General features: G+C 50.9%; 3 protein-coding genes and 1 non-coding gene across 5 annotated transcripts in view; 2 read left to right on the top strand and 2 right to left on the bottom strand.

Annotated features, from left to right (window-relative positions):
• Window positions 1-4,111: 4,111 nt before the first annotated feature.
• Window positions 4,112-9,770, top strand: CENPT (centromere protein T). The gene is made up of 13 exons (XM_060083852.1): window positions 4,112-4,288; window positions 5,356-5,446; window positions 5,586-5,673; window positions 5,781-5,877; window positions 5,998-6,134; window positions 6,247-6,283; window positions 6,499-6,647; window positions 7,356-7,517; window positions 7,828-8,148; window positions 8,401-8,491; window positions 9,096-9,272; window positions 9,352-9,456; window positions 9,538-9,770. Exons 1-13 carry the CDS (start codon window positions 4,176-4,178, stop codon window positions 9,659-9,661), a joined length of 1,692 nt encoding a protein of 563 aa, XP_059939835.1. The 5' UTR covers window positions 4,112-4,175; the 3' UTR covers window positions 9,662-9,770.
• A 163-nt stretch (window positions 9,771-9,933) lies between these two features.
• On the bottom strand, window positions 9,934-25,554 carry TSNAXIP1 (translin associated factor X interacting protein 1). The gene is given in 17 exon segments (XM_060084602.1): window positions 9,934-10,174; window positions 10,385-10,445; window positions 10,448-10,469; window positions 10,564-10,690; window positions 10,901-11,007; window positions 11,108-11,260; window positions 11,414-11,536; window positions 11,700-11,830; window positions 11,907-12,066; window positions 12,138-12,307; window positions 12,733-12,868; window positions 13,205-13,401; window positions 13,976-14,069; window positions 15,217-15,333; window positions 15,463-15,585; window positions 21,161-21,263; window positions 25,321-25,554. Coding segments are annotated over 17 exon segments (2,112 nt in total). The 5' UTR covers window positions 25,368-25,554.
• On the bottom strand, window positions 23,938-24,010 carry TRNAK-CUU (transfer RNA lysine (anticodon CUU)). Its single transcript has one exon. It is a non-coding gene; the product is annotated as a tRNA-Lys (tRNA).
• Window positions 25,555-25,949: 395 nt separating the features above from the next.
• RANBP10 (RAN binding protein 10) overlaps window positions 25,950-27,843 on the top strand; it is a 66,540-nt gene continuing 64,646 nt past the window's right edge. Inside the window, exons 1-2 of one of the 2 annotated variants that reach the window (XM_060083542.1) lie at window positions 25,950-26,213; window positions 26,991-27,102. In XM_060083542.1, coding sequence (XP_059939525.1) covers window positions 25,979-26,213; window positions 26,991-27,102 — 347 coding nt within the window. In that variant the 5' untranslated portion in view covers window positions 25,950-25,978. The remainder of the gene's footprint in view (window positions 26,214-26,990; window positions 27,103-27,843) is intronic. The other variant, XM_060083541.1, reaches the window with a different exon arrangement.

The following is a 27,843-nucleotide window of genomic DNA, read 5'->3' as shown; positions in this document are numbered from 1 at the left end:
GAGGAGTCGCTGGTTTTTGCCCGGGAACCAGCCTGTAACAACCTGAGGCAGGAAGGAGCTAGGCTCTGCCCTTAAGGATCCTCAAGAGTAGCCAGAATAGCAGAAGCTCCGAAAGATACCAAACAGGGCCAAGTTAAAAGATTTGTGATTTTATTCTGCTGGTGACTGGGAACTGTTGGAGGGGTGTTAAACGAGAGGTTGGACAGGATTTGTATTGTAACAAGTTACCTCCCCACTCCCTCGACTTCCTTGGGGAAAGTGTTCTAAAGGGCAAGAGAAGCTGTGGAAAACCAGAGAGGAGGCCAGGCAGTCGTCCAGGAGAATTACCTGTAAGCTAGCCCTCCTTTGCCGAGTTCCCCGTTTCTCCCACTTCTTGCCATTCTTCACCCTTTCTCCTGACTCTCCCTCCTCACTTTTTTCTCTTCTGATTACAGACCACGGGTATGAATTCGAAGCCTAGTTTATATATTATTTCTAATTATTTGATATAAAAACAAAATAGATCGGGCCTTTTAAAAGTTTGCAAAAGCACTCCAAGTTAACTGTCACTTTTTTAGTTATTCCTTTTTATTTTTGGCTGCATTGGGTCGTTGTTGCCGCACACGGGCTTTTCTCTTAACTGCGGCGAGCAGGGGCTACTCTTTGTTGCGGTCCGTGGGCTTCTCACTGTGGTGGCTTCACTTGTTGCAGAGCGCGGGCTCTAGGTGGGCGGGCTTCAATAGTTGTGGCGTGCGGGCTCTAGAGCGCAGGCTCAGTAGTTGTGGTGCACAGGCTTAGTTGCTCCGCAGCATCTGGGATCTTCCCGGACCAGGGCTCGAACCCGTGTCCCCTGCATTGGCAGGCGGATTCCTAACCACTGCACCACCAGGGAAGTCCAAGTTTGTTATTCTTTGTTGTAAAACAGACCCATACTTAAAATGTTCTAGAAACATACACGACAATGGGGAAAAAAACTATTTTTCTGGTCCCAACACCCAAACATTACCACTGCATTTCTGTTTACAACCAATGTGACCCTTGGTTATTTGTGTGGATTTCACAGAACCATTCCTCCTGGCCAATGCAAACTGAGGTCCACAGCTTGAACCCCTTCAAATTCAGAAATGCATTCTTTAGTATGTGTAGCCCATGGTGAAAGATGTGCATTCATTTGAGTGAATCATTTATACAAGTGTAAAAACATGAATACACACTTCATTATATGTTTAAATGTTTATGAAATGTGTGCAGTAGGGATAAAATTCAGCAAAAGTCATTGCATCTGTTATTATGTATTTTCATTGTCATACAGTTACTGATATGGTTCTACTCCTACCAGTCTCAAGACCTACCTTACTCAAAAAATGTTGGTGAGAAGTCAAACTGATGTCATTTCTTTATGTACAGAACATTGAAAATTATGCTCTATAAAATTACTTTCCAGACTTGAGGACACGGGGAGGGGGAAGGGTAAGCTGGGATGAAGTGAGAGAGTGGCATGGACATATATACACTACCAAATGTAAAATAGTGGGAAGCAGCCGCATAGCACAAGGAGATCAGCTCTGTGCTTTGTGTCCACCTAGAGGGATGGGATAGGGAGTGTGGGAGGGAGATGCAAGAGGGAGGGGATATGGGGATACATGTTTATGTATAGCTGATTCACTTTGTTATACAGCAGAATTAACACACCATTGTATAGCAATTATACTCCAATAAAGATGTTTTTTTTAAAAAAAGGGACTTCCCTGGCGGCGCAGTGGTTAAGAATCCACCTGCCAATGCAGGGGACACGGGTTCGAGCCCTGGTCCGGGAAGATCCCACATGCCACAGAGCAACTAAGTCCATGCACCACAACTACTGAGCCTGTGTGCCACAACTACTGAAGCCTGCATGCCTAGAGCCTGTGCTCCGCAACAAGAGAAGCCACTACAATGAGAACCCCGCGCACCACAACAAAGAGTAGCCCCTGCTAGCCGCAACTAGAGAAAGCCCTTGCGCATCAATGAAAATCCAACGCAGCCAATTAATTAATTAATTATTAATTTAAAAAAAAAAAAACTACCTTCCAGTACATAAAATCACCTTTAATCTACACTTAGTCTTCTACACTCAAAAGAATGTCTGGAATGCAATGCCTGGCTTTCTCCCCACCCCCACTGCCCTGCCCACCTTCTATCTTGTCACCTCTGGAGATAGTCAAGAACCTTTGTCACATGTCTCCCTGATTCCAATCTTGCCTTCCCTGCAATCTGTTCTTTACATGGCTGCCAAAGAAAATATAATTATGTAATACCTCTGCTTAAATCCCTCCGGTGGCCTATTGCATTTAGAATATTCTCCAAACTCCTTTCCAGAACCTGCGATACCTCACATGGTCTGGCCCCATGAACCCAGTTTTTCTGATTGTTTGTTCGTTTTTGGTTTTGCTTTCTTGTGTTTTTTGGCCACACCACGTGGCTTGTGGGATTTTAGTTCTTGGACCAGGGATTGAATCCAGGCCCTCGGCAGTGAGAGCACAGAGTCCTAACCACTGGACCACCAGGGAATTCCCCCAGTGTTTTATTATTTAAAACAATATTTATAAAATATTATTTTATTATTATTATTATTTTGGCTGCATTGGGTCTTCGTTGCTGCACGTGGGCTTTCTCTAGTTGAGGCAAGAGGGGGCTTTTCTTCGTTGCAGTGCACGGGCTTCTCACTGTAGTGGCTTCTCTTTGTTGTGGAGCCCGGGCCCTAGGCGCGCAGACTTCAGTAGTTGTTGCTCGTGGGCTCTAGGCTCACCAGTTTCAGTAGCTGTGGCACTGAGGTTCCGTAGTTGTGGCTTGCGGGCTCTAGAACGCAGGCTCAGTAGTTGTGGTACATGGGCTTAGTTTCTCCACAGCATGTGGGATCTTCCCGGACCAGGGCTCAAATGTCCTCTGAATTGGCAGGTGGATTCTTAACCACTACACCAGCAGAGCAGTCCCTGTGTTTTGTTTTGTTTTTTTGACAAATAGTAAATATAAATTTTAATCAATCATGTAAACACAGTAAAGACAATCTAAGCAAACACAAATAATGCTATGAAAAGTAAGCTCATTCTCAAATTGTTTTGGAAAGTTTTTTATGTTTTTTCCATATTATCTAGTCCAAAGCTTTACAAATAATAAATAAATATTGCACTTAGGTGGTTGATAGTGATCGCGGAAATGTGCCTGCAAAGGGCTAGCAATTTAAGTCAGATAACACAAAGGTCAGATCTAAATGACGAGGAATATTGATATAATTTTCCTCTGCAGTTCTCTAATTTTGAGAAGCAAGAATCTTATTTTTTCTTTGCTCTATTTTTTAACATAAGCACAAATATGCCCATGCCACTGCCAGTATCTGAAACTTTACACACAATTTAGGAGCATGAAGGAGAACTCCACAGAAAACTCAGAGCTCAAGTTCTATTTCAGTTCCCATTAAAATGTAAGAAAGGGGGCAGGGGGCTGTCAATTGGTGAAAATATGGTAATGAAGTCTCCAGCATTAACAGAACTTTTGAGAGCCGGAATTCATCTCAAAATTGCTGATGTTTGGAGATTTTAACATCTCTGCTGCATCACAAACAGCTCACTAGCCTCTGAGCCTGCAAACTGATCTCTTGTGATAGATACAGGTCCTATAGACACATTGGTCTTTGCAAATGCAAATTTGATCAGGTCACGTATAGAATACAGTTATTTTTTTCCTGGCCCAAATGTGTCTCTCTTCATCTTCGGAGAGGGAGATGAGAATGAGAGACATTCTCACAAATAGTCACTGCTATTTATTCATGACCTGGCTTATTACTTGTCAGATCCTGAGTTAAACATTATCTAATTGAGTCATTACACACACACACACACACACACACACACACACACCCTTATTAGGTGGTTATCACCCTCACCTTACCTTAGGTGAGGAAACCGAGGCTTCGACTGGCTGCACATACTTGCCCAGGCTCAAGGTAAGGATGCCCGCAAAACCCGTTTGCTACCACCACTGTACACACCGGGCGAAGCCGGCGGCAGGACTAGAACTGCAATTCCCGTGTGGCTGTGCGGCAGCCTCGCGAGAGTTGACCTAAATTCAGCAGCATCGCGAGAGTTGGCTTAAATGTGGCGGCGGGAAGGCGGCTATCGTAGCTACCGAAGCGGCTGGGAGGGCTGGCTGCTGAGGCGATGGCGGACAGCTACAGCCGGGACAGCGAGCCTACGACGCGCACGCTACTACGGCGCGTGCTGGATACAGCGGATCCTCGCACCCCGCGGCGACCCCGGAGTGCTCGGACTGAGTATGTGAGGGCGCTGCCCCAACACAAGAGCAACCAGAGGGAGTGGGCGATGGGGTCCAGAGCTGACCCTGTTTGGAGACGGAAACTGAGTCTCGGAGAGGAGCAGAGTCCAGGCCTCTGAGAACAGGCTCCTTTCTCCTCGCTGGGCTCGGGTCAGCTGTTTGTGCGCCCACCCCTGAGACTCCAGGCCGCTCGGGACCTCAGAGCTCAATTATGCAGGCGTCCTTGGGGGTCCGCTTCTGGAAGCGAAGGATGGGTGCTCAGAATCTGGACCTCTGCTATGTTCTCTAAGCCACTTTTTTTCCAGAGTATGTCCAGGCATCTTCCCTGAACTGTCTCCCAAGCGGTTCCCAGCCGAAAGATGGGAAAGGAGTTGCAGAGCATAGCCTGGGTAGCAGTCAGGAGGCAGGAACTGGAAAGATGCTTTGCTAGAGAGCAGCGAATTTGGCCTGACGTGGTGGGAGTGTCAGTGGGTGAGGGCTGTGGTGAGCTCATGGTGCAGAGAGGGTGTAAGATGGCATCTGCTGACTTCCTGGGGCAGTGCAGTTCCTCTATAGACAATGGGAAGCCATTCATTATAGGTTTTAGACCTATGAGTGATGAGGTGGGAGTTGTGCCAGAGGAACATTTATGTGGTTCTGGAATCTGAGAGGGGATTGGATTGGAGAGAGTAGGGCTGGAGTGACCCATGTGGAGGTTGCTGTCAGACCCTGACTAGTACTTAAAAGGTTTAAAAATATTGAAATATTCTTGGATTGTTTTAGTGTCTAGAATGGATACTTTTCCAGTTGTTCCTCTTATCTGTGTGGTTAACCCCTACCTCTGCCATAGTCACCTCAGCCCTTCTCTCTGGCTGGGTCATCATATTCCTTCTCTCTTCCCATACCCCTCGGCTCCCTTTCATCCACAACCCTGTTGATATAGAACTGGGAATAGGGCTGTGGGAGGGCAAGTGGTTTCTGGTCCCTGTCCCTGAGGGTAAAGGACTTCAGCCAAGATCCCTGACGAAGACCCGTCTCTAGTTCACCCTCCCTACATAGTTCTTACAGTTGCTGCTCTTTACGCAGTGTCCAGAGAGCCCTGCTTCAAACACCTGCCTCTAGGAGGCTGAGGAGCCAAACAAAGATGACTGCCCGGCGTTGTTCTCATAGAGCCAGGGTAAGTGCCCTACCCACTGATCACTACAGGGCTCTGGTTGCCTTCGGGGGCTCTTGAGTTATAGCTGTGCTCTGGAGCCCACCTTGAGGGACTGTCAAGGCAAAGGAACAAACTGATTGCTTGATGCTTTTACCCAAAGTCTATTGACAGATTGGCCCATGTTCAAGCCAGTGGACACCTGGAGGAACAGACACCCCGGACTCTAATGAAGAACATCTTACTAACTGGTGAGTGAGCACTGGCCTGCAGTGAGAATCAGGCACCAGCCCTGTGGTATCTCTCATTTAGGGCAGCCTGCCCTGCCAGCTCCACTCTCTCTTTGCTATTTCTACAGCCCCAGAATCTTCCATCGTAATGCCAGAGTCAGTGGTGAAGCCAGTGCCGGCACCGCAGGTGGTCCAGGCTTCCAGACGGGAAAGCGGTCGGAGCAGGTGCAGTAAATTCCCTCCTTGGGCTAGGCTGCTGGGCATTACTAGTCAGGGAGCCTCTTGGGGCTCTAAGAGCCGGAGTTGGGTGTCCTGGCTTGTCTGAGAAAAGCTCCATCCTTGTAGCCTGGAGCTGCAGCTTCCTGAACTTGAGCCCCCAACAACCCTGGCTCCAGGTCTGCTGGCTCTTGGCAGAAGGAAGCAGAGACTGAGGTTGTCAGTGTTTCAGCAAGGAGTGGACTTGGGACTGCCTCCCTCCCAAGGTGAGGTCCTGGACAACACCTGTGGCCACCCTCTCTGTCCTCTGGAGAGACTGAGGAGGCCTGAGAGAGGCCTGGCTAACTTATTATCGTTTCTTTTTACATTCTCTTGCAGAGCCTCATGGGAATGCTGATGCCTCTTCCCTCACCAGGTGCTGTTGCCTGTTCCGGGAGTTGGTGGAGGAGAGGCTTGGGGAAGGGGGTGCTGACTAGAATGCAATCTGGCCATAACTGCTCCATGCTCACAGCATGGTGGCTGGGTTCTAAGAGATGAGAGCACCGGGGCAGCTGGGGGACTCCTGGGGTGGGGGAGGGTGGTTGGACCTCGGGTACCTGACTTTCCTTTGTGCCTTGTCCCTCCCATCAGCTCCCTCAACTTGACTTTCGCCACACCTCTGCAGCCACAATCAGTGAAGAGGCCTGGTTTGGCCCGCAGACCTCCTACCCGCCGAGCTGTAGATGTGGGTACATTTTTGCAGGATCTGCGAGATACTTCCCTGGCCTTGGCTCCTCCAGGTAAGGTTGAGATTTCCATCTTCCGCCCTGTGGGGAAAGCTTTCCCCCCATGATTGATGGGGGGTGCTGCTGAGTCCAAGGTTGCTTCTCTGTCCTTTGAGTCAAGAACAGTGAGCAAGCCTGGCCAGTAGGTCGATGAGGACTTTCTGCTTTCTTTCTGCAAATTGCCTCTTGTCTTGCGGGGGCCCAGTCTTAGTCCCTCTGTATCTTCCAGGACCCCATATCCTTGAAGAGCTATAGGACTGAGGGTAGGAAAGGGGTGTGATATGGTGGCTGGAGCTTATTGGGAGGTTGAAAGGGGCTAGGTTTCAGGATCAGCTGTTCAGTCAGAGCTGACCTGGGAGCCTGATTCCAAAAGACAAGTCAAGTTCACCAGGATAAGAGAAGGGTTGCAGGCAGAGGGACCTGAATGAGAAGTGGAGAATGGAGGCATGGGTGAGCAGATTGGGTGGGGCAACCTATGGAGCCTGGGAATGCCAGGCTAAGGAGCAGGAAGGTAAGCAAGGAGAGCTGTGGAAGGGAGATTAGGCTTAGAGTGGGCTTAGTCTTCTCTCTCTAAGGGCCACTTGGGCAGGCTTGTGGGTCCACTACCCAGGCCCTGGTGACTGGCTAGCAGAGCAGCAGGTGGGCGTGCAAAACACTGAGTGCCAACTGGACCTTGATCTCCAGATGAGAGCCTCAGAACCCCTGTTGCTACTCTGCCAACAGACACAGTGTTGGAGGACACCCAGCCCTTCTCCCAGCCCTTGGTTGGCCGTTCCCCCAGTGTGCACCACTCCCTGCCTTGCCGCTCTCACTCTGGGGCTAAAGATGTGGAGAGGGCTGCCAGTCGCAGGACATGGAGCAGTGGGCTTGGGCTGCAGACCAACGGTGAGTATGTGGGGCACGCAACCTGGAGCCAAGCCTAGCTTAAGCAAGAATTGGCATTGGTGTTTTTTCCTCTTCAGGCCCATATGTGTACCCCTCACCCCCGAGTCCCCCCGAGGGCTGTTGATCCCTCCATCCAAGAGCAGAGTCAGTGTTGGGCCAGGAGATTCCAAACCAGTACCCTGGGGCTGCCTCTGGCCCTCTTCCCTCCTTGATGGGCTAGGCTGGGTTTTACTACTCCATCTTTACCTTTCTCAGAGCTACAGCCCGGGCCTACTGCTTTTCTAGCCTGTATTCTCTCCCCTTGATTCAGGTGCTGGGAAGCCAGCCCAGCTTCTGGCAGGAGAGGTGGAGGAGGTTGATGCCCTTGCTCTGGGCTTTCCGAACGTCAGCAGTAATATCTCTGAAGAAGATGGAGTAGGGCCCTTACAGAATGGAGCAGGTGAGGAGGCAGAGGAAGGAATGGAAGGAAGCTTGAGGGAAGTGGAGAAGGCAGCAGAAGCACAGGGATCCGCCAGAGCAGAAGAGCCTGAAGGACACGTAGAAGTGACCGAAGCAGAGGGATCCTGGGGGGCTGTCGAGGCCAAGCAGCCAGAAGGATCTTCAGGGGATGAAGACACCTCTGGTAGAACAGGTAAGGGGCCCAGTGCAGGGATCAGGGGGTGGGTGGGTAAGTGACAGCTGTGTCCCTGGCCTTGGAGGAGGGGCTTACCTGGCTTGTGTTTCTGGGCACAGGTGGTCTTGGGCTAGGGAAACTCTGAAGGGCCCCTTGCTTGCCTGGAGCTAGATGGAGCCCTCGAGGAACAGGATAAGGAGGCTGTGGGCCTTCAGGGTTGAGTGAGATGCTCAGGCCTGTGCCCTCTGTAACCCTGCCCTTCCTCTGCAGCAAGTCCAGGGTTGGCCTCCAGCACCCCAGAGTTCCTTCGGGCCAGGCGACTTCAGTTTCTTCAGCCAGCTCCACCGCCTAGCACTGCAGTGTAAGATCCCACGACCCTGTTCCACATGGGCTTCTTGGAAGGGGGCAGGTACTGAGGTTGGCATTGGGTACCACAGAGTTATCACTCTTATCACTCTTCCTTTAGGTGTGTAAATGATTACCCAGGAGAGCACCCTAAGGTGGGCTGGATGGGGCCCACTCAGAGCACATCTGTCATCCTGGTGCCTGCCTGCAGGGGCTTAGAGGAGCCTGGGCAGGGGGGAAGTGCCTAGGTTAGTATGCAGTCAGAGAAGGCTTCCTGGAGGAGGATTAGCAGAATGGGACAGGCAGCAGTGGGCTGAGTAGGGGGAATGTCCATGCCAAAGCCTGAGGATCATGGGCCTGAGCAAGTACTGGTTTGTATGATGAGGCTAGACTGGGACATTGTGTCCAGATTGTGGAGGGTTGGGGCCCCAGGGAAAGACCAGGCTTCTACATAGCCCCCTGTCCCCACTGCCCCCCAGAAATGGTTGGAACTGTTGGTCCAGCCTGGCCAAGGAGCACAAGGGCCCTAGTCTTGGCAGGAGCCAGCAAGACTTATCTTTGATTAGCGGCCTCTTTAGGTAGCAGCAGTTCAGCTAACTCTGTTCACTCCTTGCCCCCAGGTTACCTTCAGAGCCTCCGGAGCCTCTGTCGGCCAGGCTTCCTCCCAAGCCCCGAATCCCTGGCTCCAGACCCCGTCAAGATCCCTACAAGACTGGACTGAACCACTATGCGAAACTCTTTGGCTTCTATGCTAAGATGCCCATGGAGAAGAAGGCTGTGGAGATGGTGGAGAAGTGGTGAGTCCTTGACACTTGGGGTGGGGAGAGGAACCCCTCAGATCATGAACAGACTGTTTTACCCCTACTTTCTTGGCAGCCTGGACAGGTATTTCAAGCATCTTTGTGACGACCTGGAGGTATTTGCTGCTCATGCTGGCCGCAAGACTGTGAGGCCAGAGGACCTGGAGCTGCTGATGCGAAGGTAAGTGGATGGAAGCAGGGAGATGCTGGGTGTGGGAGTGCTGGCGCTGATTCTCTCATTCTCCATCTTCCTCTGCTGCAGGCAGGGCCTGGTCACTGACCAAGCCTCCCTGCATGTGCTCGTGGAGCGGCACCTACCCCTGGAGTACCGACAGCAGCTCATCCCTTGTGCATTCAGTGGCAACACTGTCTTCCCTGCCCAGTAGTGGCCAGGCCTCAACACCTGCCCTGTCCCTACCCGGGGCCCCTTGGCCCCACATACACTGCTAGGTTTCCTCCCTGCCCCCCAGCATCAATAAAATGTCACAAACAGAATATGCTGTGTTTTGGTGCACGTTCTGGGACCAGCCAAGCAGGGACCAAGCACCCTTCCCTTGACTCCCCAGCATAAGCTAGAGAATAGCATGGGTTCAGACAAACAATTTTATAACAACAGTCAGAGGTTAGCACGGGAGCACTCAGGCTGCCCACAGTGGCCTCAGCTTGCAGGTTCCTGCTCTCGGGGCCCCACACCCCTAACATCACTCATCTGAAGCTGTTCCAGTGCAGTCTGGAGCCTTATCACAATGCCTTCTTCCTTTTCCTCGCCCTCTTCTGGCAGTTCTGTCATGGGGAGCTGGAAGGCCTGGCTCAAATAGCTGTTTAGGGTCTGCTTGTCCAGGCTGGGATCAATGTTCATCAAGGCCTCACGTACCTTGGGTAGGGTCACCTCATCGTGGCTGCCCCCACAAAGAAAGAGAGAGATAGACCTTGACCGTCTTCTCTATACCCCAGACCCCAAGATGCCCTCTCCCAGGTTTGAGCAGTATGTAGTGCCCAGCAGCAGTCTCGGTGCATAGGGAGACCTGGGGCTTGAGGTGCTACTCTGTGGCCCAGCCTGTAGGACTTGCCTTTGACTAAGTGAGCCTGAGGTCCCCAGGGTCACTCACAGTTCCAGGTCCAGCTCCTGCTTTAACTCCTGTAAGTATTCATCCTTTTCATCCATGTAAAGGGCATGCTCTGGCCCTCCTCATACTGGGAAGGGGCCACAAGGCAGGGTGAGGGTACACGGGCTAGGGTCCAGCAGAGGCTAGGGCAGGACTGGGCAAGTTCTTGGGCCCCAACCCACCTCCATAAATAATACACAGTAGTTGAGCAAGTCTGCATTGCTGCTGCTGGGATGCCAGCCCCCTGCCTCCATCAGCTCCTGAATTCTCTCGTCCTTCTTGAAGGGGAAGGTACTCTTGAGGGCAGTGCTGTAGGGAGACGCGAGGACTGACAGGCCTGGCTGATGCCTGCCTACCCATCTCCCCGCACCCCTCTGCCAGCCCCACTGGTGCTCAAAAGGGCACAATGCACTGAGTCTCTGGCCTTTTCCCACCAGGCTCCCCTTCCCCCTGCACAGCTAGGAGCTTGGCCAGAGGTCATGCTGGGCTGAAGTTCAGGGAGGCCAACTGGTCTCTCACCTTAACTGCTCCGTGGTTCGTAGCCCCGCGTTCTGGCTGTCAGCACTGGTCATCTCCTTCAGCAGCCGTGCTGTTGTCTCCTGCTTGATGTACACACTCTCTTTCCTCTAGGGGGGAAGCTTTGACCATCTTGCTGTTTCCTAGAGGGGTGGGGACAGAGCTGGCCTATGCCGGAGACAAAGGGTGGAGGGCCAGGCCCAAGCTTACCTTTCCCATCAAAACTGCATAGAACTGACTCATGACCTCATTGGAGTGGAAGAGCTTGGTATACTCAAAAATGGTGTAAGCCCAGGCCATGGCATCACCAGGCCCAAAGCGACGCTCCAGGAAATTGAAGAAGAAATCTGGGAACTTCTCTTTCTGCAGGGTAGGGGGAAGACTGCTTGGTCAGCCTGCCCCACGTCGGTTGGCTCTCCTCCCTGTTCCCTAGCACCTTGAGGGACACCCCCACCCCCCCATGCACCAGAGGACTCAGGCAGCCACACCAGGCCAAAATGGCTAGAGAGATCTGACCTGCTTCTCAGTGATACGTTCCTTCCAGCCATCCTTGAGGTTTACCACATCCTTCTTGGTTGGCTTCTTGTTCTCCACAATGCCATCAAACCGAAGGAAAGGGGGGATGGATTCCCCGTAACCCTGTATGGAACCATGTCAGCATATCTCTGGGCCCCTCTGTAGCCCCACCAGCAAGCAGGGCAGAGCCCCAGATAGTTCCCCCAGAACATCAAGTCTTCTCAGCAGCAAGGCCTGGCCGTTCTGACTCTGGCCCCAAGCCTCCTGAGCCCAGGGACTCCCCTACCAGACCAGGGAAGAAGTCTTTCTCCCGGAGCAGCCCCTCGCCAATCTCCTCCAGGAGCACATCCACCAGCTGGTCGCTGTTCTTGCCCTCGGCCAGCATTTGCCAGCGATCTCGTCCTCCAGCCACCACATCTGTAGATGGGGAGAGGGAGCTGGAGTCCAGACCACGCACTTGAACAGTCCCTAGGGCTCCCATGGCCAGCATTACCTTCACACTTGGACCAGTCTGGCCGTGGTGTGGCTGTGCGCTGGATCTCCTGCAGCTCGGAGCAGAACTGGTCCCGCTCCTTCAGCGTGGTCGTGTGCAACTGCAGCAGCGTCTCGTGCTCCTTGTGGACCTCTTCATAGTCGTCTCTCAGGCTGTCCAGCTGTGGGCAGGGTAATTGGTCCTTGCTACTCACCTGCATGGCCCTTCCCTACCCTGCCTGCCCACCAGCACCTGCTCCTGCAGGTCCTTGAGGGTCTTCTCCTGCATTTCAAAGTCCCTTCTGGGCACCACGTCTCCAAAGCTGGCTTTCATGGTGTTGAGTTCCATCTGCGTGCGGGTCAGGTCTTGCCGGGCCATCTTCAGAGCCATTGTTAACTTCACGGGGTCCTCCCCCCAGACACCTGCCAGGGGGCCCGCCAGCTCATGTCACCCTGCCTCTGGGGCCTGTAGCCCAGGGCAGGGTTGAGTGTCCCTTGGGGCATGTCCCAGGTCTTCCTGCTCTCCCAGCTTGGGAGCCCCTGAGTCTTTCCACAGTGCTACCAGCATAGGGCTTTGAGCTTAAATAGAGAAGCCCAAGATGTGGAGTACCAGGCCTGTCCTGCCCTTGGGGAGTCCAGGCTGCCTCAGCTGCCAGTGATTGTTTCCTTCATAAACAACAAGTCTATGATTCTCAGGCCAGCTCAGAAGATCTACAGACCCAGGTGGCAGCAGGAACATCTCCCATCGTGAATGAGCAGATAATAGGAGAGTTGAATGAATAGGAGTGGTGAGAGCCAGACTCCTCTCCAGCGCCTCTTCAGGGGAGAGAAACCCACCTTGGGCTCACCTGGGGACTGGGCTAGTGTCATGTCTTCCCGCTGGTACCGTAGCTCATTCAGGTCTGCAATGAGGATCTTATGGGCATCTCGCTCGCTGAGGTAGCGCAGATACTCCTCAGCCAAGTTCTTCCTCAGTTTGGTCACCTGTTGGGAAGAGAACAAGAAAGGGAGGAGGAGGAGGAGACTGGTCATTCCTGAGAATCCAGCAAAGCGCCGAAGCTTCCTCCTGTGGAGAAAGTCTGGCAGCCAAGGAGCGGGACTCTGCTGGCATTTGGGGCCATACCAAGCCAGTGCTGAGCTGAGGAGGAGGGCAGCATGTGGAGAGAGGGGTATGGGGGGAGGTGGTGGCTCTGTATGTCATCCCAGGCAGAAGGGTGGAGAGAGCTAGGGGGTCACCCCAGGGCTGAAGGCCTCAAGGTCACCCCTGGGGTGGGGGTGGGAGGGATTCAGGGAGTTGGTCACCACATTACTCCCTTTCACCTCACTCTGCAATGAGATCTTCTCCTCATTCTTCTTATCAATGAGTTTTAGCAAATTCATCTTCTCTTTCTTCAGCGTGGAGATTTCATCTCTCTCCTTGGCCCTCATGGCCAGGATCCTCTCATTGCAGTCCTCGTTCACAGTGACAAGCTTCGCCTTCAGGGACTCCAGAGCCCAAATCTTCTCCCTCTGGTCGGCTAAGCAGGGACAGGTAGGAGAGTCCCTTTGGGGCCATGGAGGACAAACAACCAGGAGACACTGATCCTGAGGTCACAGTGAGTGGCTATGTCCCTTGCAAACTCGAGGAGTCTATACATGCCTGTTCAAAGCATAGCTCCTGCTTAAGTCCTTCTTGCACTTGCTTTTAAACCAGGGGCAGAGTCCCGATGAGGACCAGGGTCTCACCTATGCCCTTTCCCCATGCGGCCTTTAGTCCTGAAGCTGCACCATGCCCAGCACCTCCTGAGCCTGGTGAGGGAAGCCCCCTCACTTCCCAGGGGTACACCCTCCCTTCTGGGCTTCACTCTCAATAGAAAAGATGCTCTATTTCCCACAGATACTGCCCCACCATGCTTCCCAAGAATGGGAGGTAGTCAGTTGCCCTGGGGTGCCCTATCACATGACAGTGTAAACAAAAAGGCTAAGGGGGGCTTGGTGACCTCAAAGCCCAGTTTGTTGCTGCCCCAGCCCTGCTGCAGAACCCAGAAGGTCAGAGTAGGATTCTCTCTGCCTCTTCCCGGCTGGGCCCAGGCAGGGAGGCTGCAGTCTTACCCAGCATCACCTCATATGCACTCTTGATGGAGGATAGCAATGGCTTGTATGTTTTGAAGTCCTCTATGAAAAATTCAAAGATCTCTCTGTAAGGCTGGCAAGAAAAGGGAAACTGTCACCTCCTGGCCTATAGCTGCCACCCTCAGTGGGACCTAAGTTTTTCTTTGCTTGGCTTAGAAGTGTTCTAGCATGAAGCTGCCAGGCGACTCACATTCAAATAAATGCCACAGGCACCGCCGGGGTCTCTCACAGTCAGGGAGCTGAGGGGCAGCTCCATCCCTCTCAGCTGCTCTCTGGAGACCTCTCCTGGTGCTGTCTGGCAGACGACCTGGGTCAGGACCTCCCCCTCTCTACCTGAGCCCCCTCTGGCTCTCCAGGCAGCCAGCCTCCTCCATGCACTGTGCTTCAGCTGGCCTCTTACCAGCACCCCTCCCCATCTTACAGTCCTGTGGGGGCAGGAGAAGGTCTAAGGCTCTAGCTTCCAAGTAGAGGTGTGGTTTCCTGTCCCACTTGGACACACAGGAAGTTTTTGGAGGCAACATTGTATACTGGAATGAGCACAGGCTCCCGAACCAGCCCTGAGTTTGAATCCTAGCTCCACTACTACATAGCTGGATGCCTTCTCTGAGCTTCTGCTTCTTTGTTGGCGAGGTTCCTTTAGCTTGTGAGACCATATCTAAGGCCCCACCCAGAGCCTGGCACACAGACAGTGCTCAGCAAATGCTTCTGTCAGTGACTAAGTCAGAAGTGAGGGATTCCCTGTCATCATTGCCATTTGAGCAGGGATTTGGTGATTCCTTCCCTAATATGCATCAGAATCTAGGTTACATCTGGATTTCTCTCTGTATCTGGCTAAGTTCCTCAAGCTTGGGGCTGTTGTAACTGGGCTGGTAGACATTGTATGACCCCTGCTTGCCCAACTGCCAGGATTTAGGCTCCATTCACTGATACCCAATGACCCAAGGTGGGTGCTGGGGATCACAGAAGGGACTGGAGACAGCATTCAGGCCACCTGACTCAGGTAAAGAAACCCAACCCTCAGGAGAGTTTTGGTTCCATGCCGGTAGACTTGCCTGCTCACTGGCTTTGTTAGAGAACAAGTTTCTCTTACCAGGAAGGGGAACCCAAGAGAGCTGGGAAAGGCTGGTCTCGCCTGAATGTCTGAAGTGCCTAGTCCTGGTGAGTAAGGTTTCTTCCCAGCCCTGCCCCTGCCCTCCCCCCAGTTCTTCTGTGGCTCTGACCTGCAGCCTTAGCTCCTGGGCAGAATCTGTGCCCAGGTCCAGCAGGAGGAGCTCCTTGCGTAGGTAGTTCTCTAGTCGCTCTAGGTACCTTGGCTTGGTAGTGCGCAGGGGCTGCTGCTGCCAGCTACTGCAGGGAGTGGTGGACTGAGATGTGATGGACACCCCACCAGGCCCTTGTGCCCTGGGTCTGGGGCAGCAACACCCCTGCACTGTTTCTGGGCCCAGTCCGTCCACCATCAGGCTAACCCTGGCTTATCCTACTCGCTTCTGGTAGTCATCTGAACAGGGCTTTCGATTATGCAGAATGGTCTGGTCACTGATGTATGTGGGCCTTGGGGACAGGTGGCCACTGATGGAGAACGGACAGGACTATAAGAAGGGACAGGTGGGGTTACCGTGACAATATTGCTCCCCTTCCTGATGTTCCTCTCCAGGCTCCTCCTCCACTCCTGGGTTCCCCCCCCCCAACACCTCTTAATATGGTTCATAATTAAGACTGGGATCCTTAGAGTTAGAGAGGGATTAGATTAAACCCTGGGGCCCTGGTTATGTGACCACAGTCTGAGCCTCAGTCTCTGCATCTGTAAAATGGGAATGGTTGTGCTCCCCACTGCATTGTATTGATGTGAGAATGCAACAAGAAAGAATAGAGGGTGGTTTACACAGACTCAGGCACCTTCTAGTAGCTCAGTAAAGGTGAGTTCTTCTCTTCTGTAGGTTTGTCAGTGAGTATTGAATACCTGTGCTATGAAAACAGATATGAGTACTTACTGGGACCATCTCTTGCCCCCACAGCACAGTCCAGCTAAAGAGAGTCGGGGAGGGTAGGCGCAGCCTCAAGCCTGGACTCTGAGGCAGGACTGCAGAGATTCAGCAGGGTGACCTGTGGACCCCGGGAGGAGACTAGGCTCTACCCCCTGGGGGAGGGGGAGGGGAGAGGTGCTAGGGCCCTGAAGCAGTGGGATCTCATTTTGAACCTTGAGCAGGGGTAGGGGGTAGTAGTATTTATGAGCTTGTTTTTTCAACTTTTTATGAAATACTCAAAAAACATGAGAGAAAAAAAATGACTCTATTACCAGTGAAGCCTACTTCTAGGGCTCATCCATTCAGTCATTCATTTTTTCATCAAACATTTCTGGGTCCATAGCACTTGCCAGCCCCTGCTGGGTTCTGGGACATGAAAGAAGCTCGGGGTATGATGGAAGTGGGACAACAAATGAACTGATAAGCAGGTAGTAACTGAAGCTGATGCAGGTCACAGGAGTGTGGGGGCCTTGACTGGAGGGTGCCAGGGGAGGCTGGTCCTCTTAGAGGAGGAAGTGATGATGTCAGTGATTTCAGTAAAGCTTGAGTGACTTCATGGGAGGAGCTGAGGTCACTCTGGAAGAGAATGATGTGCCAGGGGAGGTGGGGGAGTGCACAAAGACTGCCTGGGTAGCACTAATACCTCAGGGAAACAGCAGGAGTTTTGAAGGGCTATGAACAGGGGCCAATGCCCAAGGAGGGCAGGCTGGCTGAGGCTGAGGTCTGGGCTGGCCAGTGCAGAGGGGACAGAGATGAAGCAGCAGCTTCATGCCTACGGGCAGTCCTCAAAGCCTTACTTGTGACTATGAAAAAATCAGAAAACTCCTAAGTGTCTAAAAACAGAAGATTCTTATACAGGCATGAAATGTTTACAAAGAGGCTTAACATGCACTATATCTCTAAGGGTTAAGTACAGCCTGAAATTAGAGAATAAGCACAACCAGGTAAGATGAAAAACCAGAAAAGATGGAGAAATAATCCAAAAGGTTATCAGTAATTATTCTCCAATGATAGGCCCATGGGTGCTTATGTGTCTGTAATCATGTATTTTTCAAAATTTTCTACAATGCACATAAGTTACTTTGAAATTTAAAAGAACATTGAATTATTGAATTCAGTATTAAAGCTTCCTCTGTGGAAGGCCCTGAGCCCAGCTTCCAGGTTCTTCTGAGATGGAGGGAGACTAGGCCTACCACCCATGTCCCACACATCCAGGTTCTAGGAGTCCCTCCAGGCTAATGGTGACTGGCTCCTGGCCCTCTTAATGTGGAAAATGCCACTGTCTCCTTGGGCTCTTCTTTGCATTCTATTAGTTCTACCTATTTTTTCTCAATCTTGCAATCATTCATCCTTTCCCTAAATATTTTAGAAAGTACATAGTAAGCCTTGTTGCTAGGTCCCAGGGAGGACTCCAGCCTCTTGCAAGGGTCTAGGTTGACCTATCTCTGTACTTCCAGAACTGATGGCATCATACTTCACACTCTTCATAGTCTTTTTTTTTTTCCTAATTGAAGTATAGTTGATTTACAATGTTGTGTTAACACTCTTCATAGTCTTAAGTAGCACTCAGCAAATATTGTGGAATAAATATTTAAGGGAGCACAATAATTTAGCTGGATGCAAGGCATAATAAAAACGAAAACGCTACTTATTGGGCGTATATGTTCACACATGCTTTCCCTGGGTCAAGAATGCTCCAGCTTGACTATTCAACCTTAGCATCTCAGGGGTTCTCCCTGATACTCTTCCCAACCCCAGCGCCCACACTTTCCCATCATCACACCCCCATCTTCTCTCAGAAACACAGACTATGTCTTGTTTACCACTGTATCCACAGTACCTGGCACACAGTGGGAATCAACAAATATTTGTTGAATAGATAAAAACATGGGGGGGAAAGAGAGATGATGAAACAGAATTGTAAAGAGTTTAAAGCCCTCCTATCAAAATAAGCTACATCAAGCAGAGAAAGGTAAAAGACAAATACTAAGAGTAATACAGTTGATAATGACAGGTGAGTAGATTTATACATACATTAAACAGAAATAAAGAAGGACAATCTTTTAATATATACAAAAAAATAATCGTAGGCCACAGATAAGGTGTTAACACATTTTTTTTTTTTTTTTTCCTTTTTGCGTTATGTGGGCCTCTCACTGTTGTGGCCTCTCCCGTTGCGGAGCACAGGCTCCGGATGCGCAGGCCCAGCGGCCATGGCTCACGGGCCCAGCCGCTCCGCGGCATATGGGATCCTCCCAGACCGGGGCACGAACCCGTATCCCCTGCATCGGCAGGCGGACTCTCAACCACTGCACCACCAGGGAGGCCCAACACATTTTTAAATGAGAAACTGTATACCTTGCATTTCCTGATATAATACAATGAAATAACTGATAAGGTAAACATACCTCTAAAACACTTAACTTTACAGAAATTTAAAAATAAATTAATATTTTTCCCGACCCATTTATTACTTAAAGTAAAAATACAACATGTTATAGAAATGTTAAAATTACATGTTCAAAATGTTTGGGATATGATCAGAAAAGCACTCACAAGTTTTTAATTGCTTAAAATCCTTTCACTATCTAAAAATAAATGGTTGGAGCTTCCCTGATGGTGCAGTGGTTAAGAATCCGCCTGCCAATGCAGGGGACATGGGTTCGAGCCCTGGTCCAGGAAGATCCCACAAGCCGTGGAACAACTAAGCCCGTGCGCCACAACTACTGAGCCTGCGCTCTAGAGCCCGTGAGCCACAACTACTGAAGCCCACACACCTAGAGCCCGTGCTCCACAACAAGAGAAGCCACCGCGGGCTTCCCTGGTGGCACAGTGGTTGAGAGTGCGCCTGCCGATGCAGGGGACACGGGTTCGTTCCCCGGTCCGGGAGGATCCCACATGCCACGGAGCGGCTGGGCCCGTGAGCCATGGCCGCTGAGCCTGCACGTCCGGAGCCTGTGCTCCACAACGGGAGAGGCCACAACAGTGAGAGGCCCGCGTACAGCAAAAAAAAAAAAAAAAGAGAGAGAAGATACAAATGAACTTATTTACAAAACATAAATAGACTCACAGGCACAGAAAACAAACTTATGGTTACCAAAGGGGATAGAGGGGTGGGTGTGGGAGAGATAAATTAGGAGTTTGGGACTAACATATACACACTACTATATATAAAACTGCTAAACAACAAGGACCTACTGTATAGCACAGGGAACTATAGTCAGTATCTTGTAATAACCTATAATGGAAAAGAACCTGAAAAAGAATATATATATTATATATGTAAAGCTGAATTACTTTTCTGTACACTTAAAACTAAGACAACATTGTAAATTAACCAGACCTCAGTTAAAAACAAACAAACAAAAAACAAGAACAAAAACAAAGGGAGACTAGCCTTGAAAATTTCCTGAGCAGACAAAACCAGTTTAGTCATAGAAATAAAGCTTAATCTAGCTTATTTTGGGAGACTTAAAAAATAAAAACGGCCCATCTTCGTGCTTTGTCTGCCGTTTCTGTAAAGAGAAAAAGTCACCCTATTTTGATTGCTGGGCGTATGCTGCTTTCTTGTCCTGGTTAACAGCTGGTAAGGCCTCCGCAAGCCGGTGGTTGGAAGGTGGCGTTCCCGGGAGCTCCGTGCTCTCTGCCTCCCCCTGCAGGTGAAAACGGGGAGGGCGTCCCCGGGGGTCGGCGGTGGCAGGAGGCAACAGCGTCCTCTGGTGGTTTAGAACGGTGTCACTGCCGCCGTGCAGAAGAAAGGGAGTGAAAGAGCCTGGCCCCAGATCCACTGAGTAGGTGGCAGCTGAGGGGGACAGGGAGCAGGCGCGCCAAGTAATCGAATCTTTCGGGACTGTGGCTGCGCTTGGTCTCCGCTTAGAGTCCACACTACCCCTTTCCCTCCCTAATGTCAGGGTCCCCATGTTTGAAGTCCTCAGCCTCACAAAGTGTACAGCTCACGTGTCCCCAGATCCTCCAGACAAGACATACTCGCACAAAGAAACCCACCACAGCCCACAGTTCTCCACTGTGAGCTGGAGTTATAAATTTGCTCAGATGTATTTTTTCACCTGTAAGATTTGGACAATGGCTGTTTGCTTGTTAAATAGTAATAACAGGGGCTTCCCTGGTGGCGCAGTGGTTGAGAGTCTGCCTGCCGATGCAGGAGACACGGGTTTGTGCCCCGGCCCGGGAGGATCCCACATACCGCGGAGCGGATGGGCCATGGCCGCTGAGCCTGCGCGTCCGGAGCCTGTGCTCCGCAACGGGTGAGGCCACAGCAGTGAGAGGCCCGCGTACAGCAAAAAAAAAAAATAGTAATAACAATCATATGATCATATCAACAAAAGCCCCCAAATCTTAATAACACAGTATTTTTTTTTAATTTGAGGGAAGAATATTCTTCCTTTTTTTTTTTTTTGCCACGCCACGTGGCATGCAGGAATGTAGGATCTTAGCTCCCAGACCGGGGATGGAAACTGTGCCCCCTGTAGTGGAAGTGTGCAGTCCTCACCACTGGACCTCCAGGGAATTCCCCAGCATTCATTTTTATATAAAAACTTTAAAGAACATGAATGGAGGGAGAACCTGTCGTGAGGCTGGGAAAGAGTCTCTACTTCCAGTGCAGAGCCAACGGCGCAATGGAGAAACATCCTTTACTACTGTCTTCAGTCTTCACAGATATACAGCAATAGTGGTGCACATATGCCAGCGACTCAAGTACCACATCAGGCACTGTGGCTGTAAAGACAAAAAGATATAGTCATAGCTCTGAAGGACCTTGACAGATCTGGTGGGACCATCCCAGCACCCAGCACAATGCCTGGCTCATGGCAGGCTGGATGAAGAAATGAGGCCCACTCCAGCATGCTGCATTGCAGGGGAAGGTTATCTGTGGGCAGGAGCCGAGTCCCTCTCTGCTCAGGGAGGTCTGGGAAGGCTGTTCCGGTAAGGTGCAGCAAGTGTGCACGTTCCCCCACCCCAGAGCCTGCTGGGCCTGGCCTCTGAGCCACACTCCCCTAACTGGGGAGAAGCCGCTTGGTGGGGCATGGTTCGGGTGGGTGGTGATTTTGGGTTGCAGAGAGGGAGGCAGAAAGGATCTGGGGATCAAAATTTAGGGTTCCAACAGGACACGGCCACTAACCAGCAGCGTCTTCCGTTTCTGAGAAAGCTTGCGTTTCTGGGTATTCTTGGCTTCTGTGAGGAAGGAATCATCTACAATCGCTCCTAAAGGTCTCAAGTGTGCTCTGCACAGAGAAGGAGAAGGAAGTGGTGGGTGACAGAGCCTTGAGTGGGGAGTACACTTCCACTCTTCCCAGAGCCACAAGACATGGCTTCCTTTCCCCTCAGAGCCAGGCTCTGGGTCTTCCCAGTGCTGCCTCCAGATTCCCAGAGGTGCTGCCAACAAGCTCCTGGCTCGGGGCCCAAACCACTTTCCCACATTCCCAGAAGCCTTCTCCTCATCACAAGAGTCTCACCAACTCCTGCAGTGGCAGGACACCCTCACCATGAACCCAGAGAACCCTGCAGGCCTATACTTCCCTTCAGTGTTCAGCTGTGGCTGGGATGACAGTTCCATGAATGTGACGGCCACATTCTGGGGGGGGTGATACCAAAAGCAGGTGCTATAGGACAGGAAGCACAGGGTCTGGGGTCCAAGAGCCAAGGTGGCAGTCTTGAGCCTCTACTTACTGGCTGATAGGGCCCAGAGGCTGACATCTGTGTTTCCAATAGGGACCCCCTTGGGCAAGTCATTTAATTTCTTTCAGCCCAGTTTCCTCACAAGGAGGTGGAGACAGTTCTTGCATTTTCTATCTCACAATGCTGTTGTAAAGTTTAAATAAGAGTAAAAGAGATATGCCAAAATAACCTGTAGGGACTTCCCCGGTGGTGCAGTGGTTAAGAATCTGCCTGCCAATGCAGGGGACACGGGTTCAAGCCCTGGTACAGGAAGATCCCACATGCCACAGAGCTACTAAGCCCGTGAGCCACAACTACTGAGCCTGCGCTCTAGAGCCCACGAGCCACAACTACTGAAGCCCGCACGCCTAGAGCCTGTGCTCTGAAACAAGAGAAGTCACCGCAATGAGAAGCCTGTGCACTGCAATGAAGAGTAGACCCCGCTTGCCACAACTAGAAAAAGCCAGCACGCAGCAACGAAGACCCAACACAGCCAAAAAATTAAAAATTAATTAATTAAAAAATATTTTAAAAAACCCTGTAAACTGCAAGGACCTGCAGAGATATTAACTGTGACAGCAGGATGTGGGAAAAGTGGATCATAAGGAACCACTTTTAACTCCTAGGCCTCTTGGGGAGAGCCATCATTGCTCAAGCTAGGAAGGCATTTGGGGGTCTAGAGGGAGGGCTGCCTGTGGGCAGTCAGACTTAGGCGGAACAAAAGGAAGAAGTGATCCCAGTAATCCATGGTGGCGGCGGGTGGGAGTGATTTATGCCGCTAGATAGACTTGTGTCTTCATTCCCCTGCTAGCTGGTGGCCTTGGGTATGCTGTTTAACCTCTTGAAGCTCAGTGTCTTTGTCCATATAACTGAGACAAGGATTACCCAAACTCCAGGGAAGTTGAGAGCAGTGACGTGAACCCAGTTGGGAAACCCTGTCCTGCAGGGTTCTTCAGTCCTACTTCATGGAGCAGTGACACCCCAAACTCCAGTTCTCTGTTGTCTCTAAGCTGAACAAGTGTGAGCAAACCATGTCGAATACGCAGCCGGTGTGGAAAAGGAAAGGCTTTTGCTCAGATGTTTATGTGCTTGAGACAGGATGCAGCAGATCAACCCATCTGCTCACTGGGTTAAATCATACTTTCCTGTCAAGACCAGTCAATTTTCTAAACTCTGTTCTTGCTCCTGCTGGAACTACCACATGGGGCAAGGTAAGCAAGAAAACTATGGGGAACTCTACAAATCCTGAGAAGTTGCCAGATGGAAAATCTCAGTAGGTAACATGTTAGTTTTTTTTTTTTTTCAGAAAGAACTCAGTGAGAGACAAAGTGATATGTAAGAGGTGGATTTATTTGGAGAGAAACACACTCCACAGACAGAGTGTGAGCCATCTCAAAGGCGAGAGTGGCTGGTAACATGCTAGTTTTGAATGCCAAGGGAGACAATAGTCAAAAACAGATTTGCAAATGTTAATTTTAAAAACACCTGGGGCTTCCCTGGTGGTGCGGTGGTTAGGAATCCACCTGCCAATGCCGGGACACAGGTTCGAGCCCTGGTCCAGGAAGATCCCACATGCCGTGCAGCAACTAAGCCTGTGCGCCACAACTACTGAGCCTGCGCTCTAGAGCCCGCGAGCCACAACTACTGAGCCCGCATGCTGCAACTACAGAGGCCCACGAGCCACAACTATTGAGCCCGCACGCTGCAACTACTGAAGCCCGCACGCCTAGAGCCTGTGCTCCGCAACAAGAGAAGCCACCGCAATGAGAAGCCTGTGCACCACAACGAAGAGTAGCCCCCGCTCGCTGCAACTAGAGAAAGCCCGCGTGCAGCAACGAAGACCCAAAGCAGCCAAAAATAAATAACTAAAATAAATAAATTTTAAAACACCTGGTAGAGTCTATACACTTATCCAAAAAGCTTAGGATGCTTCTTTAGTATTATATTAAATATTTTACACCAATTCTCAGAGAGGAATGGGAAATAGATTATATTTCTACTACAAAGGTGGAGAAAACTCAGTTATTTAACTAATGGCAAGCAGTGGGTTTGACAGGGGGTAAGTCCTGGTATTGAGTGAAGTCAAGCTACTGAGTTCCATCCACAAATCTACTGTGCCAGGGATGTGAAGCTGAAAGCAGAAAGCCAATGGGGAGGAGAAACCTGCCACAGGAAAATGCACAATTCAAAGGTCCCTTTATTTATTTTTTTGGCTACACTGTGTGGCTTGCGGGATTTTAGCTCCCTGAGCAGGGATTGAACCCAGGCCCTCGGCAGTAAGAGTACAGTGTCCTAACCACTGGACCACCAGGGAATTCCCTCAAAGTACCTTTTAGAGGGTCCTGCTGACATTCGTGTAGTGCTAAGGTCTGGCCCATGCTTCATCATCCTGGCCCTGCTCTAAGGGGAGCTGGAGGAGGACACCCACACTATTCCTCTAAGGGAAGCAGTGAGCTTGGCCCAATATACTATACACCACTAAACACTGGTGAATGAAGAATATGGGCAGGAATGATGTTTTGTTCTGTCACCAAATTCCACATCAGCAATTACATTGTGCTTCCTTCTTAAAATACATGGGGATTCTCTTTCTGAGTCTGTTTCATATCCCTTTCAAACTTGATTGCAGTTTCCTAAATCATTCGTGTGTTGGGTAACAACACTCTTTCTCAAGCCTGTTGTCTGCTTTTTGTGATCCATTTCGTGCCTTTTCTAGGCTTTCTCTGTCAAGGCACCATTTAATTTCTTGACTTTTCTAGGCTTTCTCTGTCAAGGCAGCTGACCATGGGGGATTAGAGTTTAGGTGAGATCAGGTTTTTTGCATTAGGAATGAGTAGAAGCAAGAAAGTACACTCATTAAACGTTTAGTGAACGCCGATTATGTGCAAGAGCTGTCATGAGAGCTTCATATATGCTGCCTAAATTTTCCCAACAGCTTAAGGTGGGCTGTGTCATTCCCATGTTTGAGATATGGAAACAGAGGCCCAGAACTTAAGGGCCTTCTCTTAGCTCTCAGAGCTAGAAAGGTATTTAGCCAAAATTTTTGTTTTAATATGTATACTTTGTGGCTTTCCTGGCCAACAGAGCTTGTTATCATATTTGCAGTGTCCAGATGCTGCACCCCTGAATACAGGCAGGAGCTACCTTGAGGCCATGGGATGTTCTTGGGCAAGGTTGTTTATCCTTGTGGCTAAGATCTCAGGTTCGGGTCTCACATGGCTGGGTTCAAATACTAGCTCCATCACTTATAAACATGTTTAAGACACATGATCTCTTCTGGATTCTATTTCTTTATTTGTAAAATAGTGATATTACTACCTCATAGAGTTGTTGTGAGGGTTAAATATGGTGTATAGAGCACTTGGCACATAATACACGCTCAATACGAAAAAGCTGGCTATTACTAATGATAAAGTGCGCCTGCCCTTTTACTAGAATGTAACGACCTTCCTGGGCTGACAAGTCATCTGAGATTCTAACTGTTTCTGCACCACTGATCCTGTGGGGCTGGAGCCCCGAACCAATGGACAGAGGCAGGAGGTGCAGAGGTCCGAATCAGGTACCATTTCTCTTTCTGGAAGTACTCAAGGCCTCCTCTCCGCCCTCAGTCCGGCCAGCGCCTACCTTAACGTGGTCGCGAAGCTGGGGCACTGCGGCTTCGGGGAGTCCATGACCCTAGGGCAGCCGGGCAGCCAGCACTTGTGGTCTGGGAAGCTGTGGTAGTTTACAGCCCGTAGCCATGGCGACCAGGTCCCAGCAGCCCAGCGGAGGGGAAGGGGTCAGGATTGTGCCACGCCTCCGAGCCCCGCACCCGCGGGCTAGGAGGAAGGCCAAGTAGCAAAGGTGGACTCGAACCGGGAATAGGGTCTCCTCAGAGTCAGTCACTATAGCGGATACGATCCTAGCGACCAGAACTGAGGCAGGGAGATAAACAGAGGCCATGGAGGAGGGAGGTGAACTGAGAGGCCGGAGCCGCGTTGCCAGCGGGAATTGTAGTTTTTGTTGTCCCAGTGTCTCAGCCGAGCAGGCTTATGGCCGAGCCGGTTTGTACTACATCTCCCAGAGATCCTTACGAGCCCAAGCTGGTCTGCCCCTGGAGAGCTCTGCATTGTGGGAAATGGAGTCCAAAATGTGGCGAGGCGTAGTGGTGTCGAAGGATAGGTGCCGGACTGGGACTCGGTTTCCCTACGGCCCTGGTTGGCTCGCTGGCCATTGGCTGAAAGAGGCGGATCTGGTCCCGTTTTTCCCCGCCCCCAGTGACACAATAGCAGCTCCCTCCAAGATGGCGGCGGCGACGGCGGACCTGGGAGCTGGGAACCTGCAGATTGGAGACTCCTCCGGCGGGGGCACTGGATGCGGGCTGCCGTCCCCAGGGGAGCAGGAACTGAGCCGGCGCCTGCAGCGCCTGTATCCCGCGGTCAACCAGCACGAGACGCCGCTGCCGCGTTCCTGGAGCCCCAAGGACAAGTACAACTACATCGGCCTCTCCCAGGGCAACCTCCGCGTCCACTACAAAGGTATTGGCCTGTTTGGTCGCAGGGGGAGAAGGCCAGAGCGTCTGCGGGGTGGGTGTGCTGCCCAGCCCGTGCTCCATCATGTCCATTCCCCAGCTCGAGTGCTCCGGCTTGGGCCTTAGTTCCTGCGGGGTGTCTAGGGTGGTGACCAGGCCAAGGATTGACTGCCTAGTCTGCTCTGCCCTGAGACATCAGATGTCAGGAGAACCGCAGCAGGTGTCCAAACCCAGTGCTGGACTGGACATTCTTCTCAGGGCCTTCCTGCTTGTTTTGGGGTACCTCCGACTCGAGCTAGGCCCTTCACCACTGCTTAGTTTCATAAGTGTCTGAAGAAAGGGGTGATCACATCCCCTCCATTAGCCAGAGGCCCATGAGCTTGCTCACCTGCCAGACATCCCAGACAAGGCCTAGGGTTCTGCGCTAAAGTTGTGGGGGCGTCTTCCAGGGCTGCCTCTTCCTCCCCTAGTCTTCCAAGTGGGCTGCCTGTATCTTGGAGAGTCTGGCAGCAGCACTAAGGAATCTCTCACATACGCACCCACATTGCATGTACCCTCCTGTGGTTTGAATGGCAGTGTCTCAGGCAGAGCTGCTATTCTCAGGAGGAGGTGAGCCAAAGGTGGGAGGTTTATGTGTTTGCTCAGTTGTTTTCTAATTATTCCTTGGACTGTGCAAGGGCTTCCTCTGGCCATGGAGGGGTGAAGTTGCCATGGAGCAGAGAAGAATGAGACTTCCATTTGCATTTCCTTCTGCTGAAATTTCTTCCTTGCCCTCTTCTATTAGGTCATGGCAAAAATCACAAAGATGCAGCCTCAGTGCGTGCCACCCACCCCATACCTGCTGCCTGTGGCATTTATTACTTTGAGGTGAAGATTGTCAGCAAAGGAAGAGATGGGTAAGCCCCTCCTGACCACGTTCTTTCCCCCAACACTGAACTGTTCCTGTGGTCAGAGTTTGAGGTCTCCTGGTTGACACCTGTGACTGGTATGAGCTGCTGAGCTGCATTGGCCTGGGCTGCAAAGGGTTGAATAGCGGATACGTCTGTTACCTGGCTGTGGGCATGGCCTGGTCTAAGCAGCAGCTTTTGATGACAAATAGGTACATTTTATAGAGGAGGGGCTTCTCTTTAGTGATAGTGTAATGAGATACATCAACAGGTCAGGGAAACAAACAACAAGTTTACATTAACAAATCATTGTCCAGAATGGAGTTCCCCCACTGTTGTGTGGTGTTTGTGACTTCTCTCCTTTCACACTCTTGCTGTATTCAAGGTTCCTTTTTATGGCATTTAGTCATGGTAGAGGCCCCTGTAGACTTCAAAGGGATAGTAGAGTCTTTGCAGCATTCATCAAAGCTGTGGCAGCCACTGGTCCGTCATCTTAGGGTAAACAGCATGCACATGGTCAGAATCAGATGAGCTTGCTACTCATAAACTTGTTTTTCAGTCCAGGGACTTGAACACCAGTTGGATCAGCTTTAGGAAGGTCCTCGTTAAAGTCAGCATTAGGGAGGCTCCCTATTTTAGGGTGATCTAAGCAGATACAGGAAATCAGAGGGGAGATTTTTCATTTTTCTTTTCTTCTCCTAGTCTCCCTTTTTTTCTGGCCGTTGTCACAAAGCAGGTGTTTAAATTGTG

Source organism: Mesoplodon densirostris, chromosome 19, assembly GCF_025265405.1.
Source record: "Mesoplodon densirostris isolate mMesDen1 chromosome 19, mMesDen1 primary haplotype, whole genome shotgun sequence".
NCBI lineage: Eukaryota > Metazoa > Chordata > Mammalia > Artiodactyla > Ziphiidae > Mesoplodon > Mesoplodon densirostris.
Note: the sequence above shows the minus strand (reverse complement) of the source record. Positions and strands in the feature narration are given on the sequence as shown.

Coding starts and splice junctions, on each gene's coding strand:
- CENPT (XM_060083852.1), top strand. CDS start 4,176: ATGGCGGACAGCTACAGCCGGGACAGCGAGCCTACGACGCGCACGCTA. Junction 5,447..5,585: donor GTTGTTCTCATAGAGCCAGG/GTAAGTGCCCTA, acceptor TTTTACCCAAAG/TCTATTGACAGATTGGCCCA. Junction 9,457..9,537: donor CTGGAGCTGCTGATGCGAAG/GTAAGTGGATGG, acceptor CCTCTGCTGCAG/GCAGGGCCTGGTCACTGACC.